General features: G+C 39.0%; 1 protein-coding gene across 2 annotated transcripts in view; it reads left to right on the forward strand.

Annotated features, from left to right (window-relative positions):
* Positions 1 to 1,288: 1,288 nt before the first annotated feature.
* The window catches only part of DCLK1 (doublecortin like kinase 1), a gene marked incomplete at both ends in the record, with an annotated part of 239,529 nt that continues 214,214 nt past the window's right edge, over positions 1,289 to 26,603 (forward strand). For both annotated transcript variants that reach the window (XM_080354028.1, XM_080354029.1), the window contains 2 exons: positions 1,289 to 1,664; positions 13,727 to 14,073. In XM_080354028.1, coding sequence (XP_080210154.1) covers positions 1,289 to 1,664; positions 13,727 to 14,073 — 723 coding nt within the window. The remainder of the gene's footprint in view (positions 1,665 to 13,726; positions 14,074 to 26,603) is intronic.

Below are 26,603 nucleotides of genomic sequence, written 5' to 3' on the forward strand. Positions count from 1 at the left end.
AAATGAGGTCTATGTATCTGTGCTATAAATAAGCTTACTGTGCTTTGCTGTTCTGTAGACAACAATAAATCTAGGTGGATCCTAAATTAAAAGAAATGTGTTTTGAACCTAATGATCTCTTGATCATTCTATTTCTTTTTGTTATTTTTATTCTTTTATTTTTAAAGACTAATGTGCAAATTATAGTATTTAGGCTTTTGTTGGTTGTAAAAAGGAACAGAAGTATCTACTTTCTTAATTTCATTTCAGAACATGTGAACTTCCATTTATATGAAATGTATTAAAAAGCTGCTATCAGTTTAGTCAGAGCTGATGGGATTTTGTCACTGTCAAACATGGGCTGCACCAATTGCCATTATGCCCATTTTCAGTGAATTTATCATTCCTTCAGTGATAGTTCTGTAGGCAAAAGAAACTGTCAGCCTTAATCAATTTGAATATTAAATGTAGGGTAATAATAAAAATTCTATCAAATTTTATAAATCACTGAAGTAGCTTGCTTGCTGAAAAATACTAGTTTCCTGTCTCCCTCTCTCTTTTTTTTTTTTTTTGTTTTTTCCCCTAATTTCTCTTGAGTACTTCTGTTGGTTCAAAGTATGCAAAGTATCAAAGTATTTGCACAATGACAACAGGAATAATTTATTACAAAGCTTAGGCTGTAGGGAGACCAGTAGTTGGAATACGTGAGTACTTTTGAACAGGGGGCTTGACCCACTAAGTCCGTGTACTGGCAGTGGTAGTCCTGATTCACATCACCAACCTGCAACATCTATTCCTCTGAGAAGTTCTTAATTTCTCTTTGACGACTGGTTGCCCTTCTGAAATGACACCTCTCCGAGACCACAGTTGGAAAAAACAGTTTAGTGTCTAGAAGGTAGACTGAACTCAAATTTCACCTGAATATAACATGAGAAAAAGTAGAAAGTTGATGCGTTTGCTCTTTTTTTCCAGTAGCTCAACTTTGTCACCTCATTTTCAGACCTTACTGAATTTGAATAAACACCTTAATGTTTGCATACCATTAGCAGTTTGTTTCATGAGTGGAGTTTCTACAGTGTATAAAAGCCTAACTAATAAACTAGGTTTTGTGGCATGGCAAGAGAGTTAGTTGTAAAATGGATGTGGCAATGTAGCATGCTTTCATTCAAACATTTTTCTCAACTTGGAAAGTGGTCCTCTATAAGTACCATGTATTAAACATGAAGTCTCAAAGTAGAGCTCTCTTAAAATGTGTAAGTTCCTTAAACTTTTTCTCTTCTCTTGTGCGTCCCTTAGGTTGAATTTCGAGATGTCCTTTGGGAGAGATATGGAGCTGGAGCATTTTGATGAGCGTGATAAAGCGCAGCGATATGGCAGGGGGTCCCGGGTAAACGGTTTGCCCAGCCCTACTCACAGTGCCCACTGCAGCTTTTACCGAACCCGTACTCTACAGACCCTGAGTTCTGAGAAAAAAGCCAAGAAAGTTCGTTTCTATCGTAATGGAGACCGGTATTTCAAAGGGATTGTATATGCCATCTCCCCTGACCGGTTTAGATCCTTTGAAGCTCTCCTGGCTGATCTGACCCGAACTCTCTCTGACAACGTGAATCTGCCCCAGGGAGTGAGAACAATCTACACGATTGATGGCTCCAAGAAGATTTCTTCCTTGGACCAGCTAGTAGAAGGTCAGCAGTAAGATTTGAATGTGTAATGTTGTGTTTGAGTCAGTTTTTGTCTAATCTCTTAAGTTTTCCACAAATAAATAATGGTATTGTTCTTATTGATAAAGAAGGGGTCTCCAATGGTATAACTAGAATTGTGAATATTTTAGATTGTGTTATGAAATATTGTTGGCTTGCTACTTATTTCCCTCTTGTTCAAAGTGTCTGACCTTTCCCTTTCTGTTAACCTAGTGTTGACAGTCCTAGATCTTGAAAATTGCACCTGCTGCTTCTTTTGAACTTGCATATTTGAAAATGCCAAGGAGAGTTTAGTCAGTTACGCTTGGCCAGGTCCATGGTGCTGGTGAAACCTACATGAAATTAACTTCTGACAGATTTATTTTATTTTATTTTTTTAATCTATACCTAGTGAAGACCTCCAGCTCTTTCCTACAAGTAAAAATGCCTTAAGTAACATACTGTCCTCTCATGGAGTGGCATGAATGAGTCAACCTGTTAAAAAAAGTGTTGTCGCCATTGTTCAGTTGAGGTAGACTGTAAACTTTCTCCCCTATAGCATTTCTCTTTTCCTTTGCCCCAGTCCATAGGAATCTTTACATTGTTTTCAAATAAAGCTAATATACCTACAGTATGAAGCATTACCAGTGATTTGGTCAGAACTGACAAGTCTTGGTCACTGTCAAACATCAGAGGTGGTAGTTGCTAATTTGCCCATCAACAATGAATTTGTCACTCCTTCAGTGATAGTTTTGTTGGCAAAATAAGCTGTCAGCATTAATCAATTTTAATATTAGTTGTAGGATATTAATAATACCTTTCACAAGTTTTACAAAAGCTGAAGTAGCTTTTCCAACATAAAGTGCTTCTGGCTTGCAGTGGGTTTCTTTTTGTGTGTGTAGGCCATAGCTCCTAGTATAAAACATCAGAATGTAGAAGATCTGAAGGCACATGGCCATAACTGAGGTTGGTTTTCATCTGTAAGGTTTAAATGCAGGTGCTTGACTGTGTTCAAAGAAAATAAAGGTGGAACAATTTTTTCATCATTGCTTTCATCTTGCCTCTGGCCCCAGTGTGCCATGGGCAAACCTGTGAAGAATGAACCTATAGCCACTGGGGAGCAAATCTAGGGTTGTAACAGAGAATGTAATTTCTTGATGGTTTTCATTTTTAGCACCAGGTGAGAGAACTTGCAGTATCAGGATGTAATAAGAGGATCAGAAGAGTGGTGATATGGGGAGAGAAGAAAAAAAAGAGTAATGCTGAATAAGGTTCCTGAAAGAGGAGCACATCTTTGCTTAGCAGGTTCAGCCACTGTTGAGTTGTCTGCTTTAGATCTCGTAGCAGAGGAGAGCTTTTTAAGGAGAAGTTTTGAGAGCAGGATATTCTTGATAATCCTCGTTGCATAAAAAGGAGAGTAAGAGACAACACAAAGATGCTCAAAAAAAAAAAAATGAAGTGGTGGGATTGTCCATGTAAGTACGGGGTTTTGGGGCTAGAACCATAGGTTTAGGGAAATGGAAAGGAAACTGGTCTTAAGATCAATGTTATGAATTCCAGGGCAGAATTAGAACTGCATTTGTCAGAACAGAATTTAATTGGTGGAGAAAATCAATTTCTGAGAGGAAACATCAATATTAATCAACATCTGTTTAAAAGCAGTGTTTGTGCATTTTCTTCTCAGTAGCAGTATAAATAATTGTGCTTATTTGATTGGTATGCTCATCAAGAAGCAAGTATCATTGATGTTAATGTTGATTTGCACAGTCTTTTGCTGCCAGTCAGAATCAGCTTTTGAAAAGAAAGAACTGAAAGCAGAAATAAATTCAGCAACCTATAAGACTGATTTATTTCAGCATCCTAGAGAAGAATAATTCCAGTTATAAATCAGTCAGTCAAAATGAATGACAATATCAAAACATAAGTTTTATTTTAAAGGGCTTTAGGATTTTTTTTTTAGTTCTGTGGGACTTTCTTCCTTACCTTCTCAGTGAACACATCCTCTCTTCCTGTGTATAGTTTAAGTTGGACAGTTTTATTTTCTTATGCCATTAACACTGGGATTTGCAGACATTAGTTTTTGTGTGCGAGTAGAGAGCTATATCCTTGTTCTGCCTGAAAGTGGGCTTCTGTTTATTTGTATCAAACTGCAAAATGGGTTATTTTGTTCTGTTACCCTTGTTGAGCTTCACTGTAGAGTACAGGTTCACATCTTATTAGCTTGGTGATGGTTTTTATGTAAGGTCCTTTCACTCTTTACTGTACAAATTTATTAGAGTTTGGCTAGTCTGGTACAGTATTAATTAGCTTGAAGCTGTGCTTTGTGTTTAAATAGCTGGAAAATCACTTGATTTTTGCCTCTTGCCAAATGACATTTGTGCTCAAACTATTGAAATACAAAGCATTGCTTTTGTCGTGTTTGCCATGATGAGATTATTCCCTTACAGTTTGAATTAATTTAATGAGATTTATGAATTTAGATTTTTAATTTTTTTTTTTGGCATTGATTTTAACAATTGCATTGTAAGGTAAATGTGTAAGGCCTTAATTTGATGGTATTTTTTGCCTTTATGCCTGTGAGGAAGTTACTATGCTCTTATCTTCCCATATGGTACATGAAGACAGAGAAGTAACTAGGTCCTGGGGGAAACAAGGCAGCAGCCACTGTCTTTCATCCCATGGCTAAATACATAGAACTGCATGAAAGATAGTCCCAAAGGAACAAAGATTGTAAAGGATCTGTTTTGCTTCAGTAATATTTAGTTCTGTCCTGCATACAGTTCAAAGTTGGTGGGGGTGGATGCTGGTGCTATAAGTAATTTTGAGGTGCATGGATGCATTTTCCCTTTGTTTGAAACTAAGGACTTCCATAGTTTGGGATTATTTTGTTTATTTGTTTGTTTTTTAGACTTGGGGCATGTGAGATTTGTTGAAATTTGATAACACTATTGTAAAAAGTATTACATGCTCTGTAACTCTTCTTCTGTCACCTTAGATGAAGGAAATAATGCAATAGATTCAGATTACCTTCTCTTTGTCAGACCTGGACTATCTTACCTTTAAAGAATGGTTTCCAAATACAGAATGACTTTATTCCCTAGGTATGACATATAATCAAAGCATGTAGAAACAATAAAGATGAAGTTGCTCTTAAGGCTAAATTGTCTAGATGCAAACAAAGTCTCAGGAAAGGACTAAAGGCCTTTTGCTTTTCCAAAGCATACCTTCTTTAAAGCTGAAGGCACAGATGGACAGATGGTTCGTACCCCCAAATTACCTTTAAACAGTGTAACAGGAACAGTAATAGGTTGTAAATGAGCGTGATAACTCTGAAATAAAGAGTGTTATTTACAATTTTTACTCCCAAGGTCATGCCATGTGGAACAAAGACCACAGAATCAATCCATAGCCAGAATTGCATCCCTTTTATATTAATTTTTGTAATAATATTACCACAGAGTCTTGAGTGTGAACCAGAATCAATTATTTTAGGTTTCCACAATACCTACCACGAAAGATGAACCCTACAGCAGAGAACTGGCAATCAAAGACAAACCAAAAAACCCCAAACCACAAGATGGATGAGAAAGTACTGGAAAAAATATGCCAATATTGGGTGCACTGCCAAATTATTGTAAAGATTTGTATGTGTGCGCACATGTTTTGCGTGGGTATGATGTCAAAAATGGTTTAAGGAATAAACTGAAGAAGAAAAACTAATATCTCTCTGAGATTGTCTCAGAGCTGTAATTCTCATTGAAGGAGCAGTTTGAAAGAGCACAGGTATACCAGTTTTAAAATCTGGTAATGGTAGTAACTACCTAATAATTCTTGAGAGATGCGAGCCTCACTGCAGTGGCAGAGGAGATGATGCCTCACATGAGGACCGTGAGAAGGCTCTTGCGGGTAGAGGCAGGCAGTTCATGTTCAAAGAATAATAAATCACTTTGGTTGGAAAAGACCCTCCAGATTAAGTACAACGGTTAAACTAACACTGTCACTAAACCACATCACGAAGAACCTTGTCTATAGGTCTTTTAAACACCTCCAGGGATGGCGACTCAACCACCTCCCTGGTCAGGCTGTTCCAATGCCTGATAACCCTTTCTGTGAAGATGTTTTTCCTGAAATCCAGTCTTAACCTCCCCTAGTGCAACTTGAGGCCATTTCTTCTCTTTCTGTCACTTGTTACTTGGGAGAAGAGACCAACACCCACCTCACTACAACCTCCTTCCAGGTAGCTGTAGAGCATGGTAACGTCTCCCCTCAGCCTCCATTTCTCCAGGCTATACAGCCTGTCTTTTTTTTGTAGTGAGGGACCCGAAATTGAATACAGTATTTGAGGTGGGGCCTCACCAGTGCTGAGTACAGGGGAACAATCACTTCTCCAGTCCTTCTGGCCACACTATTGCTGATACAAGCCAGGATGCTGTTGGCCTTTTTTGGGCACACTGCTGGCTCATGTTCAACCAGATGTCAATCAATACCCCCTGATCCATCTCTGCCAGGCAGCTTTCCAGCCACTCTTCCTGAGCCTGTAGCGCTGTCTGGGGTTGTTGTGACCCAAGTGCAGGACCCAGCACTTGGCCTTGTTATACCCCATAAAATTGACCTGACCCCATTGATCCAGCCAGTCCAGATTCCTCTATGGAGCCTTTCTACCCTTTAACAGATCAACACTCCCACCCAACTTGATGTTGTCTCCAAACTTACTAAGGGTGCCCTCAATCCCCTCATCCAGATCATTGATAAAGAGATTAAACGGAACTGGCCCCAATATGGAGCCCTGGGGAACACCACTCATGACCAGCTGCCAACTGCATTTGACTTGGTTCACCACAGCTCTTTGGGCCCAGCCCTCCAGGCAGTTCTTTATCCATTGCAGAGACACCCATCCAGGCCATGAGCTGTCAGATTCTCCAGGAGAATGCTGTGGGATACGGTGTCAAAGGCTTTACTGAAGTATAGGCAGATGCAGCAAAGGAGTTCCCTGCCTGTGGATCGTTCAAAAGGCAGTGTTTCTTTGCTTTGATGGGCTGTGACAGTGTTCCTGACTTTGTATGTGGATCTTGCTGCTCCCACTATCACCTCGTTTCCCTTGTCTCAGCGTTTCCCTCTCTACCTGCTACTACTGCTGCCTCCTTGGCTCTGCCACCCTCTCCAGTGGTGCCAATGAGTAGCCCATCCAAGCCAGACTGTAGGAACTGATGATGTGGTCTCTGATGCGCTCTGGAGCTAATGCTCTTTTTTCTAAGTCAATTCTACCTCAGCAGCTGGGAATTTATGGGCTGGCAAGATTTGTATGCATATGTAATATGCTTTCAAAATAATAATATTAAAGCATCTGTTTATTTTTTTTTTTGTAGAGCTGACGCTATGTGGACATTTGTTTAGAGGGTTGAATTTACACTGGATATTTACCATGGACTTGATCCAGGGCTATCGAAGTTAGTGAAACTTGGACTGGATCCTGTGGCAGAATTGCCTGCAATCCTTATATTGTTTAATAAACAAACAGCTGAATAATCCTCTTGCATAAAATGGTAGAGGGTTGTTCTGGCACTGTTTATTTGATTATTTGATTTCATAAATTTGAGAAGATTAATCCGTTAGCCAGTTGATTCACACTGTGTCCTTCTTAACAACTTCTTGGAAGATCCCATGGTTTCCTATTCTAGGTGCTTCCCAGTTATTTTATTTTTAAGTGTGTCCAATGTCTGTCTTGCTTGTAGCAAAACTGTGGAAGTTGGGGCGGGGAAAAGGAGGAAGAAATATGTCTTTATTTTTTCACTTGGCTTTTGATGAGGAAAAAAAGCATTTTTAGTTTGAGCTGAGCAGAAAGGACGATGTGTGAAAGAAGTCATTTGAAAGATCTGAGGATATCTGATTTAAAGTTTCTGGTGCATCTGATTGCTACGTGTCAACATGAGTAGGTCAGACCTCCTATAGATGCTCCATCTCTTTTGCACTGTTGCATTTTTTCAAACACTGCAGAAAGACAGGGCAGCAGTAATGTAGTTTAAGTAGGTTATTGCTCTATTAACAAACACATTTGGGACCTATCAGGTAGTAACTTGTATTCAGGTCATCTTTCTTTTGCAATCTCTGATCTGTGTGCTGAGGAATAGTCGGAACTCTTTGTCCTTTCCCCCAAGAGACTGCTCTTCTGCCTTTAGCATGTACAAAACCCAAGGGTGGAGGTGAAAAAGGGCAGGTGTGCCTATTGCACAGGATGCTGGGGGTGCCGGACTTTTCCTCTTCTCTTCATCTGTTTATTGCCCCGTCTGTTGGGGGAAGTGGACCACAGTGAGTGACGGCTGCACTGACCAGCTTCACTAGGATGCCCCAGCACCAACCACAACGTGCAGTTACTGGCAGCTCCTCCAGATCTGATGGGCTCGTAAATTAACTCTTCTCATAAATACTCTTCTACAAGGGATCAACACTGTTTTCGATAAATTGGTGGTCCTGCTGCCTCACAAAGGGGTTGGTTGTTCCCCTTCTGCATGCATGGCTCAAACAGGTTCTCCATTCCTTCTCCAGGGTTTTTAAGACCAGCTAGCTTCTTTATGAAGCTATTTTAGGCCCAGTCACCTTTAGCACAGAAAAACAATTGAAATAATCCCTTTTAAGAGATAATGCCTTGCAGTGAGAATATCAGCAAGCTTAAGGAAGGAAACTGACTGCTAATACCAGTATGCCAAAGAAGGAATCAAACATTTGCATCAGGAAAGCCCCAGTACTTACAGGCAGTGATTCAGTGTCTCCTTAGCAGCCACCTTGTACACAGATATTATTTTTTAAATTACGTTACATACATGAAGCATGTAATGAAATTCTGTCATGATCTATAAGAACTACCCTTGAGTGTTGCATGGCTCTAGTGGTTCAGATGCGTTGAATTTGGACAGGTGTGTAACTGCAGGTAGTAGGTTTTTGTGTCTTTTAAAAAAAGAAAAATTTAAGCATAAACTGTGTTTTGGGATCTGTCCTACATGATTAGCTTTCTGATTAGCTTCTCAATGCTAAGATTTATTTTAATTTTTTCACATGGGATTTCCTGAAGTGTTGAGCAGTTGCATAATTTAAATTATAGGATTACTGGTTCAAAACTGGCAAACAAGCATTATGTTTGGTTTTGGTTTTTTTTTAAAGGTTAAGGTAACTTGCTCTTCATTTGCACTGTTGCTGTGAGGAGGCGGGGGTCTGTCAAGAATGGAACACTTCCTAACATTTAGTAATTAATTTTTTCAGTACATGTCAGATATCTCCAAACAGCTGAGTTGTCTCCCATTTTTTTTTTTTTTTCTGATGGCTATTGATAGTGTAATGGAGTCAAAATTTCATTAGTGGCAGCTGATTGCACTGTGAGACCCTCACTCCCCTCTCCTGGGGAGCTGCAGTCTAACAGACATTTTCAGTGAGCTGTCTTTCCTATTATTTTGTTTAATCCAGCATCTCCAAAGATTCTTTCTTCAACAAGTGTTCTGTTACAATTCCAGTGTATGGAGATGGTCAATTTCTTTCTCGAGCTGCCAGTTAGTCAAAGCTGATGTTTGTGGGCTGTATTTGTGCTTAGGCTTGACCCAGAGTAAGAGCTGATGGTTCTCAGTGGGATTACTCATGCAGATGTGTTTTTCTGGTGCTCTGGAGCTGGAGAAAGCAACTTGCTGCTGGTCTTGGATATCTGCAGATCACAGCTTCTGTCTCCCTACAGGCACAAGTCACTGGAGTGAGTCTGTAGTCTGCACAGCAGTTATAGCCAAATGTTGCAAAAAATAGAAACTGGAAAAAAAAGCAAACCTGTGTCATCTCCTGATAGTCATGGTGAGGAAGCAATTGCTAAGGCAGAAGGTGGTTTTGTTGGACTAGTAAGTCATGCTACTTGTGAAACTTCTTTGCCGTCTTCCCTCCTTCAGGTAACTGAAAAAGAAGTGAGGATGAAAATCCTAGTTGAAAGCTTTTTGTCCTTTGAGATTTCCTCTATCTACAGACACCATGGATGCTAAAGGATTAGATTAGACATTTAAATTTCTGTCTTCTATGAGGGTGGGTCCCACATTCAGGAAATTTAAGCTTGGATTTAGGTTTATAGTGTTTTGAGCGTCTACAATGTGCTGGATGTCACCATAAAGCAGGATTTACTGATCTTAGGATCAGATAAAAGACACTTCTAGGACATAAGGGTTTTGTCGTTTTAGTTTTTATTCTTACAGGCCTGATTCTAAGGACCCCTGTGAATGAGAACTGGTGTCCTTGGCTAACATTCCTGAAGGTTTATAAGCCCCAGCACTTTGCTTGAAGTAGAAACAGTCTTAAATACCAGAATTATGGGAGAATTGTCTGTATTTCTGTTTTGCTATCTAAAATAGCTCTTATAAAATATATTTCATCTTAGAAGGCCTTGTATACCTGCAAGATATTCTGTAGCTAAATATGAGCCTCTTCAAGGGAGACAAATATATCTTGGTGCAAATATTTTATTGATGTAGTACTGTTGGAAATGAACAAAGGGAAAACAATCTGATGGTCGTATACACAAAATTACTTTTGTAATAAAGAGCTGACATGTGCTCTTAAATGCTACATGGAACCCAGCTGACCTTTATAGCTGATATTAAAAATCATGTGGAAAGCTATCCTTTCAAGAAGGGGCACCAAAAGAGTTCTTAATAAAGTAACTGTAAACAAGAAAGTAATGTAAATATTCTGGGCTCCACATGCATGGCCATTTGTTTATGCACCTACTCTTTGAGAAGTGAGTTTTAATATGAAAACTTGTTTTTAAAGGAATAATTGTTATTTCATGCAACTAAACTGAAAAATTTCTCCAAAAGCACTGAACCTGAAAATCTGATTTTTACTCCTCCCACTCAGAAGAATTTGCTGGTGGATTTTAGGTCTTATAGCAAACACAAGTGGAGATAATAGATTTTGTTTAAAAATTTCCAAAGGAGACTTCTGCAAAGTATTTTATTGAATAGCTAATTATTGAGTGCAGTCATATTCATAGTAGGATATTTGTTTATTTTTTCCTTACAAAATACTATTAATGTTTTTTAAAACTTTTTAATTTTATGGATATGGTGGTGTGGATGCATTCTGACCTTGTAGTAATTGAGTAGCAAGTGATAAAAATATAGGACAGGAACATGGATAAAAGAGAATATGGACTGTTTGATTACTCTTGGATCGTTATTGCAGCTAAGCCTTTCTGTTCTGATGTTACTATGTATATATAAATAACTCTCCCATATATACCATAGATAAAAGGAAGGGCTTACTTTTGTCTCTTGTAAGGCTGATGTAAGCATTCCATCTCAGATTCCTTTCTTAACACTAAATGTTACTGCAAAGTGCAGATTAACTTGAATTCATAGGATGATCAGTAAACACTGGAATGTTTTACTTAATCTCCTGCTCTGTATTTTTTTTCCTGCTTTAAAAGAATTCTTTTGGAAAATGTAAACAACCAAAACACAATCAAAACCCAAGGTCTTTTTCTAGTTCTTGCTTGATCATATGCTCTCAGTGCATTTATAGAATCATAGAACTATTTAGGCTAGAAAAGACCCGTAAGATTATCAAGTCCAATCATAAACCCAGCCCTGCCAAGTCCACTACTGAACCACGTCCCTGAGAACCTATCTACATGTCTTTTAAGCACCTCCAGGGACAGTGACTCCACCACGTCCCTGGGCAGCCTATTCCAATGCCTGACAATCCTTTCCATAAAAAAATGGTTCCTAATATCCAGTCTAACCCTCCCCTTGCGCAACTTGAAGCCATTTCCTCTCATCCTATAACTTGTTACTTGGGAGAAAAGACCAACACCCTCCATGCTACAATCTCCTTTCAGGTAGCTGTAGACAGCGATGAGGTCTCCCCTGAGCCTCCTTTTCTGCAGGCTAAACAGCCCCAGTTCCCTCAGCCGCTCCTCATAAAACTTGTGCTTCAGGCCACTCACCAGCTTCACTGCCCTTCTCTGAACTCTGTCCATCACCTCAATGTCTTGTAGTGAGGGGCCCAAAACCCAACATGGGATTTGAGGTGCAGCCTCACCGGTGCTAAGTACAGTGGCACAATCACTTCTCTAGTCCTGCTGGCCACTATTGCTGATACAAGCCAGGATGCCGTTGGCCTTTTTGGCCACCTGGGCACACTGCTGGCTCATGTTCAGCCATCTGTCAATCAACAGCCCCAGATCCCTTTCCTCCAGGCAGCTTTCCAACCACTCTTCTCCAAGCCTGTAGTGCTGCCTGGGGTTGTTGTGACCCAAGTGCAGGACTTGGCACTTGGCCTTGTTAAACTTCATACAGTTGGCCTCAGCTCAACGATACAGCCTGTCCAGATTCCTCTGTAAAACCTTCCTACGCTTTAGCAGATCAACACGCCTGCCCAACTTGGTGTCATCTGTCGTTATCTTTTCTGCTCAGTGATCCATCTTCACATGTTGCTCTGACTTCTTTGTCTTCTGTTTGAGTCCTTCCACTGCCTTTCTGATAATTGCTGCACAGTGTTTTACTGTGCCAGCTTTGGAGCATCACACCAACAGACTTGAACTTCTGTGGCATCCAGGGCCTCATGTCCCAGTGGATCCCCGCACTGTGCATCCCTGCACTGTGCTAACTCTGTATGTCTGCCAGCATTCCTTGTGTGCTGCTTTGTCTGTGGGGTTGTGTTTGGTGCCCTGAAACCTTAAAATTTGTGTCCAGGAGTAGAATTTAAATACCTGCTTTTCTTTTAACTGTTGAACTATGAGGTCTGTTTCCTTACGGTAGGGATCATTAGGAAAATCCTTGGTTCTTATGTGCTTTTTGGCATAGGAGGTACATCACTGTGTTTTATCCTGTTTTTATTTTAATATCTTGGGCTAAACTGCTAACATGAAGACCTCTATGCTGTTGCCACACATTGAACCCAGAATAATTAAAGCATCTTGGATATTTTTGTGGTATTCTTCAGGATAAGATTTTGAATTATTTGTAATGGAGTTTAACTGCAGGCTGCCAGAAGGTGTGGTCTTGCTTCATCTGGTATTGTGATTCTTTTTTATTATATTTTTTATTATTATTTTGTTCAGCCAGAGGGTGAACTGGAGCAGCTTATTGCAAAATTAGTATTGTCTTTGTTATGTTCAATCAGATCAGCAAACTGATCCAACTCACCCGGTATGACTGGCAGTGCAGTCACCCAGTCAAGCCCAAGGGAGAGGCTGGGAACACCCAAGCAGGTGCCCCTTTTTTGCAGCAGCCTGCAGCTGGACAGGATTAAGGTGTTAATGAGCAGAGACATGCTGGTGTTTTCTGGTCATGTTATATTATAGTTCTCCAGAAATTGTGGTTATCGTAATTGTAAAAATATTTTATTGTAGACAGTGTTCCAATAGAAATACAAGCTACACGCTATTTTTTTTTTTTCTTTAAAATATGGTCTATTTGTTGTGAGAAGGACTCTGTAATTACTACTCTTTGCCTTCCTTTCCCACCCATATTAGATATTGAGTCAGTAGAATAATACAGTGAGATTTGTTGCCTAGACGTATCCTGGGTTTATGCTACTTAAGACTTTAAATAGTCAAGTGTTAACAAATCTCCTCTGACACTTTCGTCCACCTCCTATAGAAAGCTATTTGTAACCTATATTTTTTTATAATGTTTCATTTTATTTCATCTGAAGTGTTTGGGGCCCGCTGTTTTGTTAGGAGCGGGCCATTTAAGCATGAAGGGTTTGGGACTACTGTGATAATGCGCTGGGTCTGGGCAGCTGATTAGATATGAACACCACTTACTGACAGCAGCGATTCCCACTGCAGATGGTGTTTTCTGAAAAGAAAACTGCTACTTTCAAGGATTTTTTTTAACAGCATTTAGCTGACGAGTGATCTTTAAAAGTTATTTTATAGTTTGTAGCATCTGAGAAGGGAAGAGATCAATATTTTATATGCTGTAGATCAAGAATGATAAGAATAATGTTTAATAATTTAATTAGATTTCTACTCTCCTGTTTGTTTGTTTTTCCTCCCCTCCCCAATCTGACTTACTGGTCTGACATTTTTGTTTTGACAGGGGAAAGCTATGTATGTGGTTCCATAGAACCCTTCAAGAAACTGGAGTACACCAAGAATGTAAACCCAAACTGGTCAGTGAATGTTAAGACAACTTCTACTTCTCGTTCAGTGCCGTCTCTTGCCACTGCTAAAGGAGGTACTCCAGATACAAAAGAGAATAAGGATTTCATTAGGCCTAAACTAGTCACTATCATCAGGAGCGGAGTGAAACCACGGAAAGCAGTCCGGATTCTGCTCAACAAGAAGACAGCACATTCATTTGAACAGGTTCTCACTGATATAACTGATGCCATCAAACTGGATTCGGGAGTGGTTAAACGCTTATACACACTAGATGGAAAACAGGTAAGAATTTTCATTATGATCTTTCTCAGCATGAAGAAAATGTAGTTTTCCAAAAGGAAGAGAATAGCACATTAGTAAAAAATTACTTTTTTTCTAGGACATAGAAGCAAGCCTTCCACTGCTTATAGCGTACTTAAAATCTGTGAGCAGTTCAGGAATGTATCATGAAGCATTACTTGGCCTCAGTGATGTTCTTGCCATTTATGATAAATAATAGCTCTAAATCTGTCAGTTGAAAGTGTGATGTGGTTTTGGCTCTGCATGCCGGAAATGTAGGATGAAGGATGTAATTTTAAAGAACCTCATTCTGTTAACTTATTTCAGCTCTTTCTTGCAGCAGTTTTGTGAGTCATTATACTTGCCTTTCCATAAACTGTGAGAACAGTGAGGACACATTCCACCATGATAAATGCAGGACTACTGCTGTCCAGAGTGACCAAACAATAAGTCTTAGTGCAGCTAGAACGGATTATCAAGAACATGCAAACTTAAAAAATGAGTGAGCTTTTTCCCTTTTGCAGGGAAGCAGGTAGGGTTATATGTGGTGCCCACATTTATTGAAGAGTTTCTTGTAGGTTACATATTATTTTTTTCTGTGACATACATTCAAGCAGTGTCTCTTTTTTACTGACTTATTAAATTGTGGTAGGATGAGATTTTGAGAGGCTTTTTACTGAACTTGGGGATAGAGGGACAAGAAAAAATATTACGGAGTAATCCTACTTCTTTTTTGTCTTTTACTTTATTTGTAATTTATCTATGGACATGTATTAATTATAGAAAAACTGGAGAAGCTGTTAACCTGGTGAAGGGCAAGGCTAATTTCAGCATGACCTGAATTGATTTAGAGCAATGGTGACTCTAGAGAAATAAGGCAGATACTTGCATTTACAAATATAACTTATTAAACTGAAGAAATGATAGAGGTATAAAACGTGGGTAGAAAGATGAGTGAGCAGTCTGAGAAGCTAGAAGCTGCTGGGGACCAAGATATTTCTGCTGTAATATGGCTGTGTTTTCCAGATTCTAGGTTCAATGGTTTACAGATATACAGCTAACATTGTAGCTGTCGCAACATGATGCAAAATATGCTTGATGCAGGAAAATACTCGGTCTGCTAGATCCAGTGGTGCTACTAACATGTCTGCAGTTACTGGGTTTGATGTGCAGCACAGCTCTGGAAACAGCTACAGCAGCACCCTCTGATCTCAGAGAGGGCTGGTTAATGGAAAAGCTGCTTATTCAGGGCACTGGTTCAAATCAGGGCCAAGTCTGGATTGACCAAAAGGTCCTTCCATCTGCTGTTTCGTATTGATAACCTCTGACACCAGTCACAGACAGTAGTTGAGTTCTTGATGACTGTGTACGTGCCTGTAATGATCCTGTTACTGTGACTTCATTGGGAACTTTGACCTGGAGCAGAAATGTGGATGTAAGGTTCTTTTTGCCTGCAGCAAAAGTAAAGTGTGTGTCTGGGGAAACTCTCAATTCTTGTCCTTCTTACCTTGCCTCATGCTCCAGGGAGCACTAAGGCTGGTAAGCTTGAGGAAGGAGTTGGGATTTTAAAGCTGCAGAGAACAGTGATGGTCTCTGCTGTGACCCTGACACAAGTTCCTGCAAACACTCAGTAAAAATGGATGCTGATCTGTTTTGCATTGTATATGTAAATAAACTTGTGGTTTAGCTAAGAAGAAGTGCAGACTGGAAGGATGCCCACATGGCCCATTGTCTCCTGGGTAATGTGCTCACTTATTTATTTGTTTTTTTTAATATTACAAACTCTGCTTTAATAGTTGTTATTAAAATGAAAGAAATATTATAGCTCTAATTGCTGGAAGTAAATAGTACTGTCCTGCTACTGGGGGGAAAAGGGAAGACCAGGCTTTCATGGCTCTGATATTGCCAAAATTCAGTTGTCTAGCCGTGGGATTTGAGATGAGCTGAAATCAGTGGTGTACTGGGACATTTGTTACCTACCTCGTAGCCTGAAACCCTTGTGTCTAAAGGCTCTTCCAGGACACCAGTGTCTCCCCACGTATTCACTCTTCCCCGACCTGGCTCTTGCATGGCACAGCTGGATGCCTGACCCCACTGGTGAGCGCAGGGTTTAGGGGAAGGGGTGTGTGTGTGTGTCCTGCCAGTGTAACGGTGGCTTTGCTCTCTGCACATACAGAGCAGCTTTGCTGGCAGAAAGAGAAGCGAATGACCCGTCACTCTGCGGGAGCAGCCTGTTGCTCACCCCTGCGTGGGGAACTCATTGGTTTCCTGTGCTGCTTGGCAATTGCAGCTCCATTTTTCTCTGCCAAAAGCCTGATCTCCCAGATGGCACTGGGGGCACAATGATGGATTTCTTTATTACTAAACTGTAGCTGTGAATGATTACTGGGAGGAAATCCATGGTAAATCCAAAATTTTTCCAGCAGTGTTTATAGGTGGGAACTTCTACTGTTGACTTCTGTTGGAGCTTCGACAGTTCTGGAAAAGCCTGTGTTCACTGGTTAAGTCTAACAAATCTGTGATTAATTCTTTCATCACTAACTTAAAAAGCAATAAAATCTTAAAGCTCTGAGCCTGGAAAAGTAATTTACTGTAAGGATAAGAGAATAAAGCCCTCCTAAGATTATTCTTTGGGAATGTAACTTGGAAGAAAGACTATTCTGTACAGTCATCTCTTTTGAGTTATTTTATGAGGTCAACACTGAAATTGTCCATCCATGGCAGAAGTTGACAGGAGTTCCATGTATTGTTAGTGCAGATGGGCAATGAGGTATGTATAGCATTGTTGGGTACTATTGTTAGATGCCTCAGGCTAATCAAAAGAGAGTAGGAGTCAGCATCTTGACTGGGCATCTGAGTCAGGTGGTTGTCCCATACTGACACTACACATTGAGGAATTGAGCTTAAATGCTCTCCCTCCAACAGCCTGGCTAGTTGTGATGTTTTGATTTGCATCTCAAAAAGTCATGAATAAATATTGTGCTGGTTAAAAGTAATTTAAATGCTGGCCTATAAAATTTGATGACAATGTAAAGAGCTGGTCTTAATGAGACAGGTAGTGCTTGGACAGTCAGTACCTGATGAAAATTATGATTGCTAAGAAGAAAGTTCTTCTATGATGTCCAGTTTCTTTGTCCATCCCCAAAATTCCTTCTTAGTTTTGGAAAATTCATTAATTTTTGGTGCACTTAGTGCTTTGTGGGTGTTCCTGAGAACTTCAAGGAGCTTAACTAGGGGTGTTGTAATAGCTCTTTCCTTTTTCTAATGCTGGAATAGCAAAAGAGAGGGGAGAGGGCTGAAACAATCCCCAAGAAAACAAACCCTGACACAATTAACTGATACTGTTCTCATCAGGTCAATACCAGTTCAGGGACTGAAACTTGTTATTTTCTAGTATTGGGTAGGTGTTTACTTTGGATTTCATGCATTTAATTTAGTTTTGTTAAAATGTATTTCTCCTTATTACAAGCAGGGTGACTAGTGGTTTATTTGCATTTCCTTATAACTCACGTCAGAATCTGTATTTTGACTTCAAGTTTTCTGAAACTTTAGAATGTAATTTAATTTGTGCAAAAAGGGGCACAACATACAACTGTAGTTTGATCGTATAGCACATCAGTGGCCTCCATTTAGCATATTCTAGCAGTTAAATTATTAATGATTCCTCAAAGTCAGATAGGTTTCATACTGTGTCTAGTATATGTGTATTTTTATGGTTAGACTTATTTTTTGTACTTGTACAAAGAACTAATGCTGTTTGTACTATGGAGGAAGAGAGAATCACTTCCCTGTAAGATAACTGATGGATCTGAAGAAGATAATGGGACTCTCAGAAGTGTTTAAGAGTCTTATGAGTTCAGGCCAAAATTAAAACCTGTCCAGGGGGAGGTCTTGAAGTGTTATCCTTCCCAACTTTGCTGTGTAAGGAAAATAAATATAGAATGAGTAGGTTTAATGGCTGCCTGTAGGAATTCATATCATGAAGGCATACACTTACCGTGAGTATTACTCATATTTTTTAAGATTAAAAGGCTGAGTGCATGAAAAGCCACTGTTAGCATTGACCCTTAATATTCTCAGGTACTTGTGCCAAGAAGGAACACTTTCTCATAGCTAAAATATGTCTTGCTTTACTGTAACTGCACCATTTCTGTTTGGTTTTTAACCTTCCCTTAACAGAAGGTGTCATTTTTGGTTTGATGTGCACTAAAATACGGTTTTGTAAAAGGCACTGCGTGGACACACAATGCAAACATCAAGGGTACAAGCTGCCTATGGAGACAGAGGCTGGTTGCTTCATTGCAAGGTGATTTCTCTGTTTTCTGTGTACTGATGTACTTCTAGAACAACACCAAAGACTAAAATGGGGGAATACTAATGAAGGTTACATATAACAGCAAAGTTGTGAAACAGTGCAATTTTTAAAAGTGTAATGGTGTGTTTATTTGTACAAGGTATTTACAATTTGGATGTTTAGACAAAGACTAAAGTTTGGACAAAAGTGCTTTATGACCTTCTAAGTCCTCCATGTGCTATTGGAAGAACAAATATCTAGTTTACAATGAGACCTACTTATTTGAACAGGTGGTTTGTTTAGCTTAACTACATGCAATCAGGCAAATTACTTTTCAGTTTATATGTTATGCTGTGGATTTGTCAATAGACAGTTAAGTGGTTGGTGGCAGAGATACCAGAATAAAAGTCACTATCTGTGTTGTCTTTTTTTTTTTTTTTTAATATGTTATTTTAATTCAAATTATCTTTTCAAATATGAAATACAGGTACTGTTACTTAAAGACATCCCTTACAGAAGAGTGTGTGAGAGGCATAGGGTGAAATAGGAGTGATGCCCTCCATAACCTTGCTTGAAGCCATTAAAATAACTTTAAAAAAATTTGTGGGTGCAAGGAGAGGGAACATCACAGTGCTGGAAAGTCTGAATCTTCTTCATCGAGTGTAATGTGTGTTAACTTTTTTTTTTTTTTTTTATTGGAAGCCTCCTCTAAAGAGGGTATCTTATGACACAGACAAACTCCCTTTCCTATGGGCCCTTCTCTGTCAAGGCACCTAATACCTTCAGTTTTTAACAGGGAATTAATACTACTGTTTTAAGAAAGTACTCTCTCAAAAAAATAAAAGCAACTATTTGCACCCATGCCTAAGCTGAGCCTGTGCTTTTTTATTGTTCTTAGCAAGTGGAAAACATTTGGTAAATGTGTCTGTATTCTATAGTAAATTCTTGGCCAAATCTACCCTTTTGTAGAATGGATTGATTTCTCAACTGTCTGTCTCTAGACCTGGATTGTCCTTGGTATGGAAAAGCCTCCGTAAAGCAAGGTAGGTATTATTAATGAAAATACATTCGCTACTTAGCATTTGTGTAGTGTATGTTATACAACAATCTAGGCAAAATGAATGTTAAACAAAATGAAATTTATGTGCAGCAAGTGACTTGTTTTGTGTGTGCTCTGTAATTTTGATTCACATCAGCATTGGTAATCAGTTCCATTCTTAATATAGAAGGCACATTTAATTTTAAGGATGATTGGTTGTGCACCTTCCTTTTACTTGTTATTCAATTGTAGTTACAATCCACTTGAGATGCATGCAGCTTAAAATTATTTGTACTTTGAAAAATGTGGACAATAAATGCTGTTTTATCGTCTGTATGACCCCTCTCAAGTGCAATAACTTCTTTTGTTGGAGTCTGTGAAGCTCCCTGCCAGCCACAGGCACACAGGGTGCTGTTGGTTGACCAGACACCTGTGGTGAGTTCTCTGGGGTGTAGCTGTGCAGATACTGACTAATTGGGAATGAACATGAAGTAAGACGCTTTCTGCACATTACACAAGCATTTTAACAGTGAAGCAACAGCTACGGAAACTGGTGCTTATGTTTCTGAGGTAGTACTTTAATATTGCACCTGGGGACCTGAAATTCATTGTGCTTACACTGTACAAACTGTTCCTTCCTCAGGGGCTTCTAATTTGAATGCTAGATGACCATATCCCTCAGAAAAAACCTGTGCTGCTTAATTTTACACATGAAGTTTAGGGCACTATTTGGGAGATGCTGACAGACCACCATGTTATGTAGCTGTGTGAGAGACACTCTCCAAAAATAAAGATCATCTCTCCAAGCTTTTAATCCACCTCACTTTCCCTTCTTCCTGCCTGCAGTATATTTAGTAAAAAACATTTTTCTTTCTCTGGAAGATGTATAATTTCTGGCTTTGGTATTTTGAAACCGATTTTGGGAAAGGAATTAAAACATGAGGACTTTTTCTCAATACTGGGCAAAAGACCCCTTCTTCAAGACATGATAGACTGAAAACAAAGAAAATCAGTGTCTGAATATTGCCTATCTCAGTAGATCTCAGTAGATGATGATGGGCTCTGGAGATCTTGCAAGAGTCTCATGATTCCTATTGAGAGAAGTGGACTTCCATTACAAATTAGACTATTAAGAAAAGCATCAAAATCTGGTTCAAAAATAATTCAAAGACATGCTGATGTAGACAGTTTTCTAGCAGGTGGTTGTTATCCTGGTGTTAGAGGTGAGCTGTGATAGGTCCTTGAACCCTTGTGACTCTGGGCAGGCTGTTTTGATGTCATGTTATGACATTGACTAACAATTTTAATTGTTACTCAAATAAAGTCTTCTGTAAAGGAGTGAACAGAAGCCCATTCCTAATTGAAAGCAGTGGGGTCATTAATTTGTCTAGAGTCCATTCCTATTAAGCTAAGACTGACAACTGTGTTTCTCAGTCTCTAAAGGCTCTCTCACAAGAGGAGTCTCCGGGGTTGCTAACTGGCATCCCTTAGAAACTGTAGGCTGACTTTGAAAATTAACAAGAGAAGATGCCATCGGCTGTGACCTTCAGTTTGAATTTCATGCTGTGCAAAATAAAAGCTGTTTTTCAGTAAGGCTGAAAACTTGTGTATCTGCCTCAGTATGCTCTAAATACAACAGAAGTTGAACTTACTATCCTATAAGGATAGCCATCTCCTTATGAGAGAGTTTACGTACAGTCAGAAGCCTTTTCTAAGGAAGAATAATTTCCAGCTCCTCAAAGGTGGAGTATCATATTTTGTAAATGTGAGGAAGGGTACCTCAGTGGGAAGGAGCTGGTGGTGTCATTCAGAACTATCAGTTACTAGAATAAATGTAATTTTCCTCTACATCTAGACTTTGCTTCTTTGTTTTAAATGTACAGTAGAACTAAGAAGAGCTTCTTTTCTTGTGAAATTCTGTGTTGCGTATTTGGTGACTAGTTGGGGGGGTGGGAAGGCAAAGCAAATGCAGCATCCCCAACTGTATGGTGGTTTTAGGTGTGGGTTTTTTTATTTTTTTATTATTTGTTTGCTGAAAGAGGACTTGGAAGAATGCTTGCAGATTTCTCTGATGATGCTGTATGACTATTTTGTGGAGACAGGTGTGAGATTACTGGTGATCATTGAAAGAAGTTTCCACTGCTCAGAAACATGCAGTCCTCAGGACCAGATAGATCCTCTGTCAACAGCTGAAATCTTTGTGATGCTTTCAAATAGCAGTCATCCTAAACTTCCTCTGTTCTGCTCCCCAGTCCTGCTAAGATACTGTATTTCATGGCTTTTGCTGAACAAGCTGAGCTCAATAGTTAGGAAGTCTTCATGGTGTGTATTGTCAAACTGTTGTGTTCACTGCAATGATTTTATTTTTACTCTCTGAAGCTGTGATTGTTAGTAGTATTTCTTTTTTTCACTGGCATAAGTAAGTGTCATGTGTGCATTTCCTTTCTCTGGAGTGGTATGATGTAGCAAGACTGTAAAAAGGGTAATGAGTCTTGGATTTGCTGGGTTGTTTCTGTTCCTTATAAAACTAGTTGTTATGAGAGGATTAAGAATTTCCAGCCGTTTAACAGAATTCACCATCAAAAGTAAAAACTATTTTCCTTTCATGGGTTTTTGTAGCACACGTGTCTTTAAAACACCACAAAGTGTAATTGACAGTGGCAAAATAGTCCCAAAATGACTGATGGTGGAGGAAATGGTAGTGGCAGCCCAATTTTGTACCTTGCTTTTCTAATTAAACTTTTGTGAACTCAGATTCTTTTCTGAAAGTCCAGACAACTGTGAAGCATCTTATTTTCAATACTTTCCAGTCTCTCAAGCCATGTGCTTTACTGTCTCTTACAGCGAGTGGCAAGGAACACACGTGTCTTTGGATAGCCTACCGATTTGGTCTGGAATTGCCTCTTGTGGTTCTTTTTCCGTAGACAGCAAGTCTAGGGCAATGACATACTTCTCAGGTACTCATCAAGTTAATCAAGATGAATCCAGGTCTCTGCCTCTAGAAGGATTCTTTCTGAAATGAACTCTGCTGTACATAGAAATTTGAGATGCAATTCTGTTTCCTTGCTCTGTGTGTCTGAGGATTTCTGCAGTGAATTTCAGTAGAAGTGGGACTGAGACTTGGAGGATGTTCAGGGACAACAATATTAAGTACTATTATATTAGTGATGTATAATGTTTTCTGCCTCTTCCCCCCTCCATTCCTATTTAAGCTTGAAACTAATTTGTTCAATCCTGTAGGAAGTATTGACTTAATCTCTTCTGAATCTATGTCCTCACTACCATGTGCCAGTTCATGGGGGCAGAATGTCCAGACTCAATCAGATTTAGGAACTAATACAATTACCAGTTGCCTAAAATATTTCCATTGTACCAAATGAAGACAGTAGAGCTTTGAAAACAGCGTAGACTTTTATAAATAAATCAAACTCTTTTGAGACTGTTTTGCTGATGTCACTAGGGAATGATATGTGACAAGGTGTATATCACATATAGTTTGTTCTTAAATTTTATTAAGTACTTTGTGTTATGTTTCCAAAAATAGCCTTTTGAAAAAGGTCAGACCATCAGCTACAAGGAGGTGGTTTTGCTTGAGAAGGCTGCTGAGGAGAGAATTGAGCTTTTTCCATAGAACAGAATGCTTGAAGTCAGAGAGCGAAGAGCAAAGAAGTCTTTGGGGACTTTAGGCATGCAGGCCTGGGTATGGTACTTCACACATCGATAAAAATGAGTACAAATGGATGTGAAATTATCAGAGATAAGCGAGTTTAAGTTTAGAAAGCAAGACAGTAGGCTGTACTATGCTCTCACTGGAACCAGCAAAGCATTATAGAGTTTTGAATTCAGAGTTGGATGTTGCTGAAAATAAAACTCATGTTAAGTAGTTAAGGCTGATTACCTCTCCCAAATCAGTTGTTCTGGTGGATTTGGTTTTCCATTAAATGTTGGATCTCAGAAACTTCCTTTAAATAAAACTCTGAGCTTTAACAGCTTAAAACTGTAAGAGACATTTACTCATGGAGTGAAATCTCAGTTTGAACTGCTTTTAATTATCTTTTTGGCTCAGTTTAAGCAATGACTTTCTCAAAGCTGCCAGACAGTAGGGGAAAATTGGGGGCATCTTGTGGAATAGCCAGGGTAGAGTGCCTTTGATTAAAAGGGAAGGAAGATAGACATTGTCAGGAATGCACATGCTGACTTTTTAAATAGAAGAATGTTCGGTATTTAAAATACCTTCACCTGCTTTTCCTTACAGCCAGGTTATATGTCTGTTTTGCATTAAATTGAATTGCAAACTGCAGCTGCTGCTATAGAACATGTATCCAAAAGCTAAACCTTTGACACTTTCTTTATTCTAGTTGTCACTGAAATATCCCACTGTCTCATGTTGCCTTTCTTGATTTCTTAACTGCCTCTGAATCATTTATCTGTTTCTGAAGGTTTTCTAGAAGATTCCTTCATTTTCTTTGAATTTTTAACTGTTCTTCTTGCGTATTTCAGTATTATCTGTTTTTTTTTTTTTCATTTCTAGTTGCAACTCCCATTCTTTTAAAATCTAGAAAATTCTGGGAAATGACACTTTCTGTGGAGTTTGTTCTGTATATGAAATGGTCTCCTGAGCACAACCTCTAGATTCTATAGTCCAGCTCTTCTGTTATGTTTGTATATCTTGTATGCTTATAATCAAGATTTCTTTAACCTTCTGCTGTTTCTCTATGTATGAAACTGTGTTTGCATCTTACGCCCACACAAAATCTGAGCTAGAGCTAATGCAGTATATGGAGTGTTTAAGTGGCATACTTACATGCTCCTTGGAGAGGAAATAACTTTGAGAAGGAGGTAAGTGTAACACGCATGTGTTGTGGAAAATGATCCTGGCACACTAGGCACTGATAATGAGAAACCCTGTGTTCACACGAGAATAAACTCATGCGTGCCATAAGTCTGTTTCCGTGCTTAAGAATAAAAAGTTTAAAAATGTAGAAGCTCATGATCAGGTCCATATATGACACTATTGATTCTGTTTTCCCTGAAAAAGAAGGTAGCTTAGAAGCTTTAGGGGTAAAAATGGGTATTTGGATGTTTCGGTTTCTAAACCAGAACACATCTGTTCTGGGGCAGATTGAGGAGCATTGCGAATACTCTGGAGGAATCTGTTTAAATAGAGTGTGATCTTGATGAATTGGGAACATGGACTGCAATCAGTGTAAAATTTAATAAGGCAAGTAAGAAGCAGTTAATGTAGGAAAGAATAATCAAATGGCCTATCAGAAAAGAGGAACAAAAACCAAATGGGGGTGCAGTAAGCATATGTGGAGGGTTTTAGCACAAGAAGTGTTGAACATTTCATTGCTATGAGATGATCAAAAAATGTATGTATGTAGGAGAATGAGACATAAAAGAAGTATTTAGTGGTTGTGCAGTTGATTAGGATCTTTGTGAAAGCATTTGTTGACATCTGCTTTTTTCATCAGGAATAGGCAAATACAATTTCTGTACTTTATGTATAAACAATTGGAGTAATATTAGCCTTGATTGCTCTCAGTATGGTGAGCAAAGGTTGGGAGAAACATAGTACCTAAAGGGATGGAATAGGAAAAACAGGGCTGTTCTAACTGGGTGAGAACCAGGAGCATTGATACTTGAACTTTTCACTTGTTTTTGGTTAAGTTTAGCAACAAATAAACTTGAGATCAACATTCAGTATCTGTACTATAGACATGGCAAGCAACTAGGTAAGGTCTCACTGGTGCTCCATTTCTACAATGCAAGATTGAAAGGAAATGAAACCTTTTATAGTCATTTATAAGTATTTCAATAGTTAATAAAATGTCTGACATTTTCAGAGTATTTGTCAATTGAATACATTTATCCAGTATCTTTTGTTTTTGGCAGAAAGCTATTCAGTTGAATGTTTTTTAATCAGACCATTTCATTAAGACACAGGCAAGAAATAATGCTGTGAAGCTAAAATTAATTTTAAAACATTTACTAGATTTTAAATGTAGGACTAGAGAAGCAGGTTGGTAAAGACATGTAAGAGTCATTATAGATGAATAGCGTCTGTAGGAATAACACCTTCCTGAAAAATGCTTTGAACACAAATTGTATTGCAGCTTTATTTAAATCTTGTTTAAACAGCAGTATTTGAATGGGGGTCCTGGTATATAGCCTGTTGTGTTTTATACTTTGGTTGTTTGTCGGGGGGAGGGAGGTGATGAGAATGAAAGGACAAGACTTTCCTTTCTCTGGCAAGTCTTCAATGACACTGTAGGAGGAGTAGCTTTTAAATGTGGCATCTCTGTAAAAAATGAACCCTTCTGTCTGCAGATGGAGGAGGGCTGTCCTAGAAAAGAGAATTAAGCTCTGGTTTCACTCATGTTGAGTCCAAGTGAATGCCAGTCATCTTTCACAGCATACAGTAGAAACTGCTCTCTTAAATGTTACAGAAGGAGGGGGAGAGGAACAACTGAATGTCACAGTGTACCTCTGTAGGAAGAGGAAAGCTTTAATAGTGCTTCTTCTCTTATAGGCAAATAATCACAAGGATCACTGAAATAAGAGGTGAGTGCTCTGAAAAATGACCTACATTGTGGCTAATACCGATTGAAGCTCTTCACCACTGTCTCCAGTTCCTTCCCTGGGCAGGGGAGGTTCTCCCTTGCCTGCAGTTTCAAACTGCAGCATCTTGTCCTGCTGTGGCATAGGAACAGGAACATTATGATATTATGCAGTCATCAAGCTTAACTTTTTTTTATTTTTTTTATTTTGTTTTTAAGCAGCCTGTCGTGACTTTAACATCATTCTGAAATCTTGAAAAGACAGGCAGCCTTACAGCTCCAGATTTTCTCCCCCAAAAGAACCTAGGTAGAGTGTGTGGGAAGTTTTTATATCCCAAATCAATGGTAATCTGTCTGCACAGTAAGTGTTTCCGTTCTTTGGGAACAAAGCCTCACTAAAAACATGTACCAACTTTCCTTAGCTTTTATTCTGTATTGTTTTAGATTAGTCCCTGGAAATAAGTATTTAAACTTTGTACAAAAAAAACCCTCAGAGCAGATTAGCAAAGGTGACAAGTCATTTCCAGCTTGTCAAGTAGAGCTGGAACAGTTTTCTGAGGTGCAGTGGGTGTGTGCTGCATTAGAAAGAACAAAGATGCTACTTCTGTCTGCAGTCCTAATCAAGCTAAAGCAGAAAATG

The sequence above is a fragment of the Nesoenas mayeri genome (assembly GCF_963082525.1).
Source record: "Nesoenas mayeri genome assembly, chromosome: 1".
In the NCBI taxonomy this organism is placed as follows: Eukaryota; Metazoa; Chordata; class Aves; order Columbiformes; family Columbidae; genus Nesoenas; species Nesoenas mayeri.